The sequence below is a fragment of the Lithobates pipiens genome, unplaced genomic scaffold (assembly GCF_037356315.1).
Source record: "Lithobates pipiens isolate NorthernLeopardFrog02 unplaced genomic scaffold, aLitPip1_a1.2 Scaffold_10, whole genome shotgun sequence".
NCBI classification, from domain to species: Eukaryota; Metazoa; Chordata; class Amphibia; order Anura; family Ranidae; genus Lithobates; species Lithobates pipiens.
Window position 1 is genome coordinate 168,313,244 of NW_027507686.1, and position 14,879 is coordinate 168,328,122.

The window sequence follows — 14,879 nt, forward strand, 5'->3', positions numbered from 1 at the left end:
TCCATTAAGGAGGGGGGTAAAATTCAAGGGGACTGCCATGAGAGGGATTCTAGCTGTACTGGGATGTAGCTTGCTGCAAATCCAGCATTTCTCAAAACCAGATTTTTGAGCATAGCTATATTTGAATTTTAGTAGTAACATCTTGTTAGTCAGTCCCTTAGGTGACTCATTAACGGGTACAATACTTCTACTATGTCTTTGGCCGGGGGTATTATTCATCTTAGGTGGTCCACATATCCCTTTTAATAGACCTAAATCTTCTGGATGATATATACAGTTGGCTATAAACCATGTGGGCAGGAATACAAATAGTACCAGACTACCCCAAAGGCATACAGCCTTCCCTGACACTGATGGAGAAAGCATCTTTGTTTTTTTAAAGTTCTGATTATTTGTTATCTAAGAGTTCTGTTCTTCTTCTTCGTTTCTCATCCCGGCAGTTGTTGGCTCTGTTTTGTCCTTTTGAGGGGTGTGGGATCTTCCAGGGAAATTTGTTCTATGCCTCTCTGAACTTCTTGTAGATCTTGTTCTTGGGAGTTGCTGCTCTCTGTCACTGCCAGGGGCTCTGGAGTCGAGGGAAGCTGGGGACACTTTTTAAGACGGCTGGCGTGGATCCAGGTGTTTCCTAGGTCTGTTAACACTGCGGTCCTGGATACCTTTTCCACCTTCCATGGTCCTGAGAAAGCCGGTCCGATACTCTTTCTTTGTGCTAATTGTTTGATCAGCACTTTATCCCCAGGGATGAAGGGATGCGTTGGTTCTGTGGGAAGAGGGAAAAAAGGTGACAGAAACTTGTTCGTTTATTTCGTGGAGCATACTTACCAGATTTTTCACGTACATTTCCTGTTGGGAATAAATGTCAATATCAGTGTCTTGGTCTAATGGGGGTAATTCTATGTTTGCGGGGATTCCCATGAGGACCTCAAAGGGTGATAATTTTGTTCTTGCATGTGGATCTTCCCCTCTTTTGACCAAAGACCTTCAGGGTCTTTGGTCAATCCTTCCTTTGTCCAAAAATGGACATTATCTTCTGTGGCCATTGATTGCATCTGTGCTATGACAGTTTTAAAGTTAGGTGCTGCGAAGTGTTCCTTGAAAAACATTGTTGTGGGGGCAGGTGGGTTAGGGGAAAAGGCAGCAGCTCTTTTAGCTTCTCTGTCAGCAAGAGCATTCCCTTTTGAAACACGACCGCTGTCAGAGGAGTGTGCCTTTACTTTAATTATGGCTACCTTTTTTGGAAGAAGAATGGCTTGGAGGAGAGCACTAATCTGTGTGGAGTTGCCAATTATTTTGTTGTCTGCTGTTTTAAAACCTCTATTGGCCCATATCACACCAAAATCATGCACCACTCCAAAAGCATATCTACTGTCTGTGTAGACGTTCACCTCTTTACCGGTGAATAGAATGCAGGCCCTAGTGAGGGCTTCTAACTCTGCTACCTGGGCTGAAGAAGGAGGTAATGATTTTGCCTCCAGTACGATGTCTGGTAGTTGAACAACTGCATAACCGGTTAAAAAGGTGGAGTCAGAGGGACGTGAGCAGCTACCGTCAACGAAAACATCCTCTGCACCTGAGATAGGGGTGTCAGTGAGATCCGGTCTGGGACTGGTAATAGCAGCAACCTTTTCCGAACAGTCATGTATAATGTCTGGGTCATGTGGTAAACGCAACATGGAATGCAAAAGGCGCACAGCGGGGTTGCTGGCAGGCACATATTTGAGTGTGAGGTTATCAGTGTTCATCAGTGTTATCTCATAACCACTAAGTCTTTGCGAGGTCATATGTTGGGTATTCATGTTCTGAATAAGATGCGTGACTGAATGAGTGGTATAGAGAGTCAATGGGTGACCTAGCACTAATTTGTTTGCATCTTGTACAGCCATTGCACAGGCAGCAAGATTTTGGAGACAGAATGGCATTCCCTGTACTTGGATGGGGAGTTTTTTTTTAGATAGGTAGGAGACAGGGCGGTAGCCTGTTCCATGCTGTTGTGTCAAAACCGCGGCAAAAGAGGTCCCCGAGACTACACAGTATAGTTGAAAAGCTTTACCATAGTCTACCAACCCTAGGGCGGGAGCATTTGACAGACTGTTTAATAGAGCTTGAAAAGCTTGTAGTCTGTCTTCAGTCCAATCTATTAATTTAGGGGCGGTTGACCCAGTAGCCTCTCGTAGGATACCATCATAGTGAGAACAGTCAGGGATCCATTGGCGACAATATACAATTGCACCCAAAAATGAGAGTAGGGCGGCCTCGTCTTTTGGCGGACTGAGAGCTTGTAGGGCTGCGGCACGTTTAGGTGACACCAGCCTTGTTCCTTCCTTTAGAATGCACCCTAGGTATTCTACCTGTGGCTGGCACCATTGTATTTTCTTCCTTGAGGCTAGATGCCCGGCGTGAGCTAGGTGTTGTAACAGTGATGTTGAATCGACCGCACAATCTTCAGCAGTTCGACTGCACAGGAGCAGGTCATCCACATACTGTATTAGTACCGACCCACGCTCAGAAGTCCAAGACTTGACAGTCTCGTTGAGTACCATAGAGAAGGCGGCTGGACTGTCTACATACCCTTGCCAGGTTAGTTGGCCCCCGGCCCAGGAGAAAGCAAACATAGGTTGGGCTTCCTCTGCAATGGGAATGCTAAAGAAAGCATTCGCTAAATCAATTACTGTGTAGCATAGAGAGTCTGCCGGTATGCATGAGAAAATAAAAGTGATGTCTGAGACTAGGGGTGGGAGGGGAATCACTTGTTTGTTTACTGCTCTGAGGTCTTGGACGAGTCTCCACTCGCCACTGGCCTTCTTTACAGGGTAAATGGGTGTGTTCCAGGGACTGATGATTGGTCTCAGGATACCTTTTGATATGTAATCATTAATTTGAGGGGAGATGCCTTTGACTTTCTCTGGGGGTAGGGGATACTGTTTTTGATATTGTATCCCTGCATCTGACCGCATTTGGGGTGCATATGGTGTGCAATTAATAAAGCCCACACTACCTTTGTTTTCTGCCCAAATTGTGTGATGGTCAAGGGAGGAAGGTATCATTAGAAAGAAACTCCTGTGTGCATGTCTTTTTGGGAACCCTCTGTGTGCATGTCGCTTAGGGCCATGTAAGTCACATAATGGTGAACTAGCGGTAAGGGAACCTTCTCTATTAAACTTAATGGTAATACACAGTTGTGCCAAGAGGTCCCGTCCCATAAGGGGCACAGGGCATGAGGACAAGACGGCAAAAGTTTGGGTACATAATTTCTGTCCTTCTGGAGTGGCTACAGTCAGTGGTGGAGTGATGGGATGGGTGACAGGTGTCCCATTAATACCAACAGAGTTTCCCTCGGTGCATTATTTGTGGCTGTGTAGGATATTGGGGTAGTGGTTGACGAGGGTTCTGGTATGGCAGATAACGGGGATACTGTGGGCGGGTCTGGGGGTTAAATCCCCTGCCTCTGCCTCTTGCTCTAATCTGTCCAGTCCTATAAGGGCACTGGGATTTCCAATGTCCTTGCTGTCCACAATTGCCTATATTTTCCAAGGCATTTGTTCCATGCACAGAAACAATCCTTCATGTATTGTGGGTCAGCCCCTTTGCAGGGAGGATAAGAATGCTTATGTACCTGACAAATTTTACTGACTTCTTGCCAGTCTTCCTCAGTACAAGGACCATATGGCCCTGGGTCATGTATCCCCAATTGCTGACACCTTTCTCGGACTTGTGTCCAAAATGGTTCTACCTGGGGGCCAGGGATCATATTACTGACAAATTCATAGGGTGATGGGGTGGCCATGGCTTGGGTTGCTGCAGAATTCCCCATCTAGTAGTCTGGGCAGTGTGTGTCTAGTGGCAGGACACAGGTGATAACACCCGGTTTGTCCAACAATCCGGTTTCTGGTCTGGGAGTAGGATCCCTGATCTTTTTTGGGGCAGATGGACTTATATAAAACTATGAAGATTTACCCTTAATATACGATGAAGGGTAAATCTTTCCTGGTGGCGGGATATACCCCTCTTACACCAAGTCTGCAAGAGAACCCCCCTGGTCTGGTGGTCAGTAAAATCCACTTGTCATCTATTCTTAGGAAGAGTAGACCTAACGTGCAATGGGGGCAGGCGGATGCTATGTCACTACAAGAGGGCTCCTCATATTCTGCACTCATTTAAACAACAACAATTATTTTCCTTATACTCTATATTAAAACTTATACTCTATATACTTACACGTGTACCTAGAGAGAAACAGACATATTCTTAATATACTTTAAGACATGACATAACCGTATTGCAATACATTTATCAATTTATAGTGCACTTTTAAAAAAAAAAAAAATTTTTCAAATGGGCGTCCACTCCACCAATCCCTTTGTCACGGGCGTAATCTACTACTTCCCGTGTTAAAAATACTATCACCAATAGTTTTAAGTCAGACCAACCTAGTCGGACTCCCCTAAACCTATAAATTCCTTGCGAGCCCTTTTAACCTCCCGAGGGACCAGCCTAGTCCACCGCGAAGGCACAGTTACTTCTTTTAATTTTAAACTAAGTTCGTAGCGGCCGCCCGGACAGAGTAAGTGTTTACACCATTCACCAATCAGGTAAAAAAGAGTAAAGTGACTTACCTGTCGCAAGACGAGACGAACCCCACTTCTGGTACCAAAACTGTTAGGTTGCTCGTCTTATGTAAGTAACCCCTGGTAGCCTAGGCTAGGATTGAAGGGCGGAGGTCCCTTTCACCGGTGGACAAAACATTACACATACACACTATTGTACGTGAATAATGAATGTGCATATTGAAGCACACACAACAGTTTTATTTAGTTTGAGCTAAAGGACAGCCCTGTGGTTTAACCAATCAGGTAATTCATACATACATCGACATTTTTCTTAAACTCATGACATTATCTAAGTCAAAGGTGAAATACAGTCTTCTGATAGTTATTTCGTCATTTCAACATCTGCTGACTGACCATATTCTTGCGTAACCAGTCCTATCTTAGCTTTGTACCTCTTACCGCAGACAGATGCTTCCTAATATGTCAACATCTTGCATCTTAATTCTGAACTTAGTGAAATGCACGCCTAAGCATATTATCTTAGACCTTTAACCTAGTACCGTATATCTTTTGGTAACCTTAATAAGTATTCCCTTATAGGGAGGAGTCTTGAACACTCCTGCATGCAGCAGGTTGCCCATGCCATGGCTTTTAACATATATTTTAATATAAGTTTGTAATAAACTTGCAAATTTCAACTTTTTGTGTCCTTGCTGGGCAGTTTAAAGTTTAAATTTACTCATAACAACTTGATAAAAAAAAAAAAAATAATGTTCTTTAGCAAATGTAGCGCCGGTACGTACGCGCTATGTGTTCAAATTTAGTTTTTGCTCAAAACTGTAGTGAGTTTTGGGGTTAATTGTGCTAAATTGTACTTTGGCATCAGTTTGGCTGGGCTGTATAGAAGTTCTGCCTGGTCATAGGTGGGGTTGTACACCTGTGGGAGGCTATAGAGCGCAGTCTGGTTGGACGCATTGGGTACCAATCTCTATCTCGAAGCCAATAAGTGGTTGAGTTTGTCTCACTGCGTGATCCGGGAAAGGGTACTTAATTCTTCAGTAAGAGAGCTACGCACAAGGCTGGCAGCTCGGTAAGAGCCTGGAAGCTGAGCTGCCATGGACATTGATTGAATCCACAATTCTTACCATATCGCTGGACTGGCTGAAAGATTCTGGTACAGTAAGAAAAGTTCCTTCTTCTACCTTTCCAGTTGTAACTAAGTTTCCAACCAAGTTTGCTTGAGAGACTTTGAAAAGCTAGAATTACCTGTTGGCTGCTAAACCCAAACTTAAGGATTTATCCAACAGCTAAAAAGAGTCCAGTTGCGAGCTGCTGTTCCCTGGATTGTGTAGAGAGAGAGAGACTTTTGTTGAAGTCAGCAGTTCAAAGCACCTGAGCTAAACTTTACTTAGAGACTGAGTTTGTTCAACTGTTTTATGCAAAATAAAAATCCTAACAAGGAATTCAAGTGTCTTTACATTTACTGGGTTATCAACCCTGGGAACCCCTAGACAAGGACAACGAGTGTGAGCTGGAGGAGGTAATAAGTAAGCCCAGAAAAATTCAGCAGCTCCTTCGGGGGTTAGTGCTACACAAAGAACATACATTCTTCTTGCCATTTTGCTGAAGCCCTTAGCCCCTGGAACAGCAGTAATTCATAAAGTGGAACTAAAGCCATCCATTTAACAGTTAAAAATACAGTTACATTCCTGGAATACAAGGTTTGCCAACTGTCATATTTTCTTGTGTCCTCAACCAAACTTTCAAACCATCAAATAGCTGGTGTCACAACTAATCAAATGTGCAGCATCATGGAAGCTTCAGATCAAACAAAAGCAGCTTATTTGGCTGTAAAAGATAGGAGGGTAAAATTCCGCTTTAAGGCTGTCAGCAGATCGGCCTCTACAAATTGAGCAGTGCCTCAAAATAGAGAGCAACTGAGCATGTGCAGAGCAGGGTGAGACAGTCTAGTATTGGATTTTAAACAGTATATACACTTCTTTTTAACCTTTTACATTCCAGAGTTCCACTTAAAAAAATCTATTTATCAGTTAACCAATCTTAAAATGGAACTTTAATTCAAAAAATGAAGTACTGTTAGAAGACTTATGGCTAGCCCATTTTGCAGGAATAGCTATTTAAAAACATTAAAAATAAGTGTTTATACTGTTTAAAAATCCAGTGATACACCGCCTAACCCTGCTCTGCACATGCTCAAATGCTCTCCATTTTTAGGCACTGCTGAGTTTGTAGAGGCCGATCTGCTGACAGCCTTAAAGCAGAATTAAATCTCCTATCCTTTACAGCCAAGGAAGCTGCTTCTGTTTAATCTTTAACTGATATGGTGCTACACATGTGATTAGTTATGACACCAGCCATTTGTTGGTTTGACAGTTTGGTTGAGGACACAAGCAAATGTGACAGTTAGCAATCCTGGCATTCCATGATTGTAACTGTTTTTGAAACCGTTAAAGCAATAAGTTTGATTCTGCTTCATGATTTACTGCTCTTCAGGGGCTCTGGGCTTCAGCAAAATGGTAGCCACCAGCAAGAAGAAACAGAATCAATGCTGGAGGCAATTTACAGCACACACACTAATGTTGGTAGCATAATTATTAATGTGGAATGTATTTTCCTTGCTAAAGAACATATTTTTTTAATCAAGTTGTTATGGGTAAAGTTCTTTTTTAATGTGATCTTGGATGCCGGTGCCCTCTATCAGCCCTCAACACTCAACTTTTTTAGTTTGACCTTGTAAGTATATTTAGTCTCCATAATATATATAGAAATTACTATTAAAACAACAGGATTTTTTTTTGGCATGGGAGGGTGAAGTTCTTCTTTAGGTAAATAGAGATGCTGGCATTGCGGTCTTAAAAATGCTAATTCCATGGCTGCCTTGATAACCCAGTGGACTGTACTTTTAGTATAACTAAAGGGAAAACTTTTTTTTTTTTTTTTAGTTTTGGACAGAGAGGAGATGGTTTAGAGCACCTGTCAGGTTTCTATTTCTGTCTGTGTCCCGTTAGGGAGATTCTCTGTCTCTATTTGTCCTGTTTATGGTTATCATCAAAAGTGAAAGGAAAAGAAAAGCTCAAATCTTGGGTTGTCCCCAGAAAAGTAATAGAGGTGAAATCTTCCAATAGGGACACCAGTTTGAGTGTCCTAAGGGTCCCCAAGGAATTCCCTTAATTTTTGGTTATTTATTTTTCACTTCCTGTTTTGGGGCCAGGGACAGGACGTGAATCTCCTCACTGGGACACAATGAGCAAAAAAAAAATTGAGGGGTTAAAATTCTTCTTTACTCTATCCAAAATGAAAAAAAACATTTTGCTTTAGTTCTACTTTAAGCCGCTGACAGCACAAGTATGTTGCATGTTCAGAGCTTTGACCTGTACATCTGCATACTTCACCTAGATCAGAGACAGTCAAACATCTAGCACTTTGTGAAGTATATCAGCAGTGCCAGTGTCAGGTCACATTCAGCTACCCATCACATTTTGCTACCCTCTGGAGTGCGCATGCGTGACGCTGCCATATGCGTTCCAACACTGTTGTAAGACCACTTTGCCACAGGGCCGCTCGGCACAATTATAATCTGACTCTATGTCACTTGGATGGTGGGGCTTGAACCTGGACTCAGGGGTGTGAGTACAAAATTTGGCGCAAGCGCAGATCACCACAGTTTTGGAACGCATATGGCAGTGTCGCACATGTGCAGTCCATCGGGGAGCTAAATGTGATGGGTCGCCATATGTGACGAAACACCAGCCCGCATATCCCTGTCTGTAATGTCAGAATGTGTAACGGAAGTGACGTTCTGTCACCGCCATCTTGCTACACCATGCACTCTTCCATAGTAAGGATACAATGAGACAGGAAAAGCGGACATCTTGTTACACCCACCAGAAATTTGCATTTTACACTTATTTTTAACAGTAAAGCGAGTTTATATAGTGAAATACAGTACTTAGAACTCCATCTGACTGGTTAGATGTTGAATTTTAAAAGCAGCAAACTTCTGGCAAATTAGCAAACCAACGAGATGACCAGGCTTGCCGCTGCTTTTAAAATTCAACATCTAACCAGTCAGACGGTATTCTAAGTACTGTATTTCACTATATAAATTCACTTTACTGTTAAAAACAAGTTTAAAATGCAAATCTCCGGTGGGTGTAACAAGATGTCCGCTTTGCCCTTCTCAGTGTATCCTTACTATGGAAGAGTGCGGGGTGTAGTAATATGGCGGCGACGGAACGTCACATTCTGACGGGTCGTCAAATCTGATGAAACACGGACACTTGCTAAAATTGACACCCCGGGTGTACAAAGATGGCCGCACCCACTAGTTCCCACTCCTCCCCCAATGATGAACTTGTTTGCCTCATGTGATTGGTTGCGGTTGCTCTGCCGTCAATGCGCAGTACGAAGGGGCGGTGCTAGGTAGAGAAGCAAAACAGATAGTGACCTGGAACCGGGCGTCGTAGAGTGCTGGTGCTGAAATACGGTGACCCCGTACAGCCGAGGAAAGCCCGAACCGTGAGGAGACTCGCTGTACAGAGAGCTTCCCTCCTATAGAACAGATAGACACCATAGGGGGCACACAGGGCTGCTGACCTACGGCTGGGGGCTCCATGATAGCACCTCAATCATATGACAAAGGCGACACCAAGGGGGACGACTATTTGTACCTCTAGCACAGGGGGGCTTTGCTAGAACAGCCTATGGTGATGTCTTCTGTAGCCCACTGACTGCCTGCAGGGAAGGGACAACACTTCCTGCTCTGCCTAGAAGAATAAATAGACCATAACTGAGCATCAGCTGAGGTATTATCACCTACATCTGAGCAACACAACACCTAGACTATACATTAGAGGTATATATATATCAGAGCACTGATATGCTATAGATCAGAGGTATATATAGATCAGAGCACTGATATACTATAGATCAGAGGTATATATAGATCAAAGCACTGACATACTGTAGATCAGAGGTATATATAGATCAGAGCATTGGCCTACTATAGATCAGAAGTACATATAAATCAGAGCATCGGCAGAGGTGTACCATAGATCAGAACACCGGCAGAGGTGTACCATAGAACAGAACACCGGCAGAGGTGTACCATAAAACAGAACACTGGCAGAGGTGTACCATAGAACAGAACACCGGCAGAGGTGTACCATAGAACAGAACACCGGCAGAGGTGTACTATAGAACAGAACACCGGCAGAGGTGTACCATAGATCAGAACACCGGCAGAGGTGTACCATAGCTTAGAACACCGGCAGAGGTGTACCATAGCTTAGAACACCGGCAGAGGTGTACCATAGATCAGAACACCGGCAGAGGTGTACCATAGATCAGAACACCGGCAGAGGTGTACCATAGATCAGAACACCGGCAGAGGTGTACCATAGATCAGAACACCGGCAGAGGTGTACCATAGATCAGAACACCGGCAGAGGTGTACCATAGATCAGAACACCGGCAGAGGTGTACCATAGATCAGAACACCGGCAGAGGTGTACCATAGATCAGAACACCGGCAGAGGTGTACCATAGATCAGAACACCGGCAGAGGTGTACCATAGATCAGAACACCGGCAGAGGTGTACCATAGATCAGAACACCGGCAGAGGTGTACCATAGATCAGAACACCGGCAGAGGTGTACCATAGATCAGAACACCGGCAGAGGTGTACCATAGATCAGAACACCGGCAGAGGTGTGCTATAGATCAGAGCATTGGCAGAGGTGCACTATAGATCAGAGCATCGGCAGAGGTATACTAGACTATAGATCAGAGCATCAGCAGAGGTATACTAGACTATAGATCAGAGCATCAGCAGAAGTACTGTACCTGCTCTAACATTCTTCTCCAGTGACAACCATACTGGCAGGTTGGGGATTTGTTGTCAGACAGGGTGGGTGACGGTTAGCCCACAGCACTGTAGGTTATGAGGTGAGAGTGGATTCCTTGTCCCTTCCCCATTCTCTCCCATCCCCTGCCCCGTCTCTCTTCCCAGCATGTCTCGCTGGCTATTCCCATGGTCCAGCTCCATCAAGACGCGGGCCTGCAGGTATCTTCTGCAACATTACCTGGGTCACTACCTGGAGGAGCGGCTGAGCCTGGAGCAGCTGAGTTTGGACCTTTACAATGGAAGCGGACGTCTCACGGATATACATCTTGATATCTGGGTAATGTTCCTCTAGTGCTTTGTTTGTTTAAACCAAAAAAAAAGTGCAAAATGTACAATCTAGATATTCTGCAGTGATTTCTGATTAGGGATGAGCCTGGGCATCTTCGGATTCCCTGAGTGAGCCCACCAGGATGCTTTCACTGTACTGCGCCAGTCAGAAGCCACACAGCTGCATGTATGCACACACCATGTCCAGCTGCAGATGATTTGCCCAGTCAAGCGACCACTTTCTGGTGGGCTCACTAAGGTAGATTCAGATTAGGATTATCCCTACTTTTGTTTTTTGCTTGCTGTCCCTAGTTACGGCACATTTACAATTAGGAAGCGGTACTAATCCTGTGGTTAAGCTGCATTTTTACAGAAACTCAACTGCACCCCATTTTGCTGCAGAGACAGCGGGCCGGGGTGCACACATGCTGGGCTGTGATCCTTTGCTTCATGACCGTGGCAGAAATTATACTCCGTCATGCTTGGTGAGCAAGACCCATGTAGGTAAATATTGATGTGCTGCCACCATTGTAACATGGTTGTCCAGTATTTAGGGGGTTAATTACATTTGGCACATTCAGGCAGCTTGTAAGATATTGTTAACAATTTCAAAGTGCAATTAAACCAATTGAAGGAAGGTGTATTAAAATATAATCTAGCCTATCTTTAAGCCTTTGTCAAGGTGGACTGCGTTCAAATCCCGTTTTACAAGTGATAATGAGATCTGCCAGCACAGTGTAAACCTAACATACCAGCCCCCTCTTGTAGTGTAGTCAAAAGTTATTATTTTCCCTAAAGCTACAGTCACATCGCTTACTTGTAATGTGGTATTTCCCAATTTTTATGCTCTTTTGTGTGAAAATCTTTACAGGTTACCTGGTCCTTATCCTGGCGCTGCACTCCTGGCATGGTGGGGTTAATAGCTACAGGTCTTTGGGTTTAAGGCCCCTTTCACATGGTGAGGGGGGCTGGGCGACTACTCTGTTTTTGATCAGCAGGGGATCTGTCTACTGATCAGAGCAGAGTGGGTGGATGATAGGTGACATAGACAAAGCCCACTTCACTCATTGGGTGATCAGGTTTAAATGGACTAAGCTGTCCGTTTACACCCACTGTCATCCAATCCAAACCCCTTATGTTTTTTTAAGGCTGGGTTCACACCGCAGCATGGATCGGCTCACAGCAGTAGTCTGATGCGTCCCCATTCACCGTTTCAGGTCTGATCTCAGCCCAAATTTTTTGGCTGAATTTGGACCAGAAGACGCACAGGACTCCTGTGCAGTTGGCACCAGAGCCGCTCTGGAGATGTGTGAACCGGCTCCACAGAGAGCCAGTCACAATCTCCTGCTATGCGAATTGGATGCGAACCAAGCCTTAGGCCCCATTCACATCTGAGCATAGCGCTTTCACACAGAAAGTAGCGCAATTTTGTACAGGTCAAAAGGTCACCAATATAAAAAGCAGAAAAACACCCAAATGTGGCTAAAAAAAAAAAAGTTCCAGAATTTGTTTGAGCTTCAGGCATTTTGGAGTGGAGATGTGAACCATCTCCATAGAGAAAAATCGATTTTTTTTTTTTTCCCCCTCCAGCATTTTGTAGTTTAAGGTTTCAAGCTACAAAACGCTCAGGTGTGAATGAGGCCTTAGTGAATGAATTGAAGGTAGGCAGTTGTAAAAGGACACAAATCCACTTACACCCACTGGTCCATAGGGGTGAATGGACTGTCTGATGAGGTCCGCTTAAAAAACTGACAGGAGGACCTGATTGGACTTTTCCTGTGATAGGGCCTTAACTGCATTTAAGAGGGTCCAATGGAGATCTGCCCCCTCCTCCACTCTCATCCATTGAGTTGGTTTAATGACAGGATTTCAGGGATTGTGTTACATTCGGTGTAAATGGGGTGGAGCAGGTTCTTGTCAGAGTGTCTTGAATGCAGTTCAGCCAAAAGACCCAAAACGACTAACCCCATCGTGATGGAAGTTCAGTGCTAGGCAGAGGATCCGCACCCTCCAGAAAATATTTCTAATATGAAGCAGCAGCCAACATGGCATGGAACATACTTCTGTATAGGTAGTTGTGACTGTAGCTATAGGGGAACAATATAGTTTTACTAAATTTCAGCTTTAACCACTTCAGCCCCAGAAGGATTTACCCTCTTAATGACAGGCCATTTTTTGCAATACGACACTGCCTCGCTTTAACTGACAATTGCATGGTCGTGTAACGTTGTACCCATACAAAATGTATGTCCCTTTTCCCCCCCATTAATAGTGCTGCTTTTGGTGGTATTTGATCACCTCTGGGGTTTTTATTTTTTTGCACTATAAACAAAAAAAGAGCAGAAAAATTGAAAAAATAATATTTTTTTTTTTACATTTTGCTAAATATCCCTCCAAAAAGGTCAAAAAACGAATTTCTTCATCAGTTTAGGCCCATATCTTCTACATATTTTTGGTAAAAAAAATTGGTTTGCATGAAAGTTATAACCTCTACAAAATAGGGGAAAGATTTATTGCATTATTATTATTTTATATTTTTACTAGTAATGGCATTGATCAGCAATTTTTAGCGGGACTTCAACGCTTTTTTGGGACCAGTGACATTTATACAGTGATCAGTGCTATAAAAATTCACTGATTGCTTTATAAATCACACTGCCAGGGAAGGGGTTAATGCTAGGGGGCAATCAAGGGGTTAAGTGTTCCCTAGGGAGGTGTTTTCTAACTGTGGGGGAGAGTGGACTGACTGGGAGAAGAGAGAGATCGCTGTTCCTGATCACTAGGAACAGACTATCTCTCTCCACAGCTCTGACAGAACGGGGATCTGTTTGTTTACATTGACAGTTCCCCATTCTGGCTCTCTGTGGAGCAATGGCGGGTGGCCAGCAGACATCACAGCCACCAGCCATGCGCATCAGCACCATGCCGAAGACAGGTGCCTGCTGTATCTATTACACAAACCGATGTACCGGTACAGTGATTTGCATAATAGAGCAGACCTGCCGCCGTATATCGGCAGTGGCTGGTTGGCAAATAGTTAAAGTAGAACTAAAAGCATTTTTTTATTTTGGGTAGCGTAAAGGGAGGTTATAACACTTATCATTTTTTTTTTTTTTGTTTGTTTTTTAATTTTTTTTTTTGCTATCTGCGTCCCATTGGGGAGCTTTCCCTTTACTTCCTGTCCCATAGCCAAACAGGAAGCGAGAGGAAATTTCTCCAAATTAAGGGAATCCCTGCTTGTCACTGGATCTATTGTAAAATTTCCCCTTCATTTTTGTTTTGTGAACAAAACCCAACATTTGTGGATTTCTTTTACTTTCACTTTTGATGATAATGGTAAACAGAATTAGAAAGGGCACAGGCAGCTCTATTCAAAACTAAAAACATAATTTTGTGTTTAACTTTACATAGAATGGCTAGGCAGGATTTTTAAATGTGTAAAAGCAGCAATTTGTCTTTTTTTTTTAATCTATGTTGTGTAAATGGGAACATGTAACAGATATAAAACTGGTTTTATCCCTATTTGACTGCAAAAGTGTAAATCCGTGTTAATCTTCAGTTACACTAACAATGTGGTCATTGGACAAAAAATAGATTTGCGCCATCTGCTTCTTTCCCAGTATTGAAATCCTGATTTAGGACTGTATCGATGTCATTGTCCCGGATAGAGACAGGCGTTTCTGATTTGTGTATTATGAAGGCATTTTAGGTGATTGCTGGAGAAAAATACACCAAGCTGCAGACTTTATTTACCACTTGAAAAAGGTCCAGGTTTTTCCTTGACAGCTATCCTCATGATACGGTTCTCTTTAGTCTGTCTTACTATGGCCTGTCCTTCCTCTAAACAGCTGTTGGGAACACCCCAGGCACTCTCTTTTCCAGCATTGGAGTAGCTGTCAAGACCTTTTGGACCTGGTGAATTAGAGAAACGTATACAAAAATCTTACTAGTTCCCTTAAATGAAACCTGTCACAACCTCCTCCTGAGCATAATAGTTGCCTGTCTGGGTTGCTTATCCTCTGGCTTCCTTTCTGAGTTTTCTCTCCATGACCAAGCAGGAAGTCCACAGAAAAGTCTGCATACTAGGTCCAGGTCAATATTATTGAAGCTTGACAGCCAGTCAGGACGGAGAAGACTT

The 14,879-nt window shown here is 43.6% G+C and overlaps 1 protein-coding gene across 1 annotated transcript in view; it reads left to right on the forward strand.

Moving 5' to 3' along the window:
- The first annotated feature begins 8,975 nt into the window (after nucleotides 1–8,975).
- ATG2A (autophagy related 2A) overlaps nucleotides 8,976–14,879 on the forward strand; it is a 209,251-nt gene continuing 203,347 nt past the window's right edge. Inside the window, exon 1 of the mRNA XM_077459540.1 lies at nucleotides 8,976–10,751. Within this exon, the coding sequence (XP_077315666.1) occupies nucleotides 10,581–10,751 (171 nt within the window). The 5' untranslated portion in view covers nucleotides 8,976–10,580. The remainder of the gene's footprint in view (nucleotides 10,752–14,879) is intronic.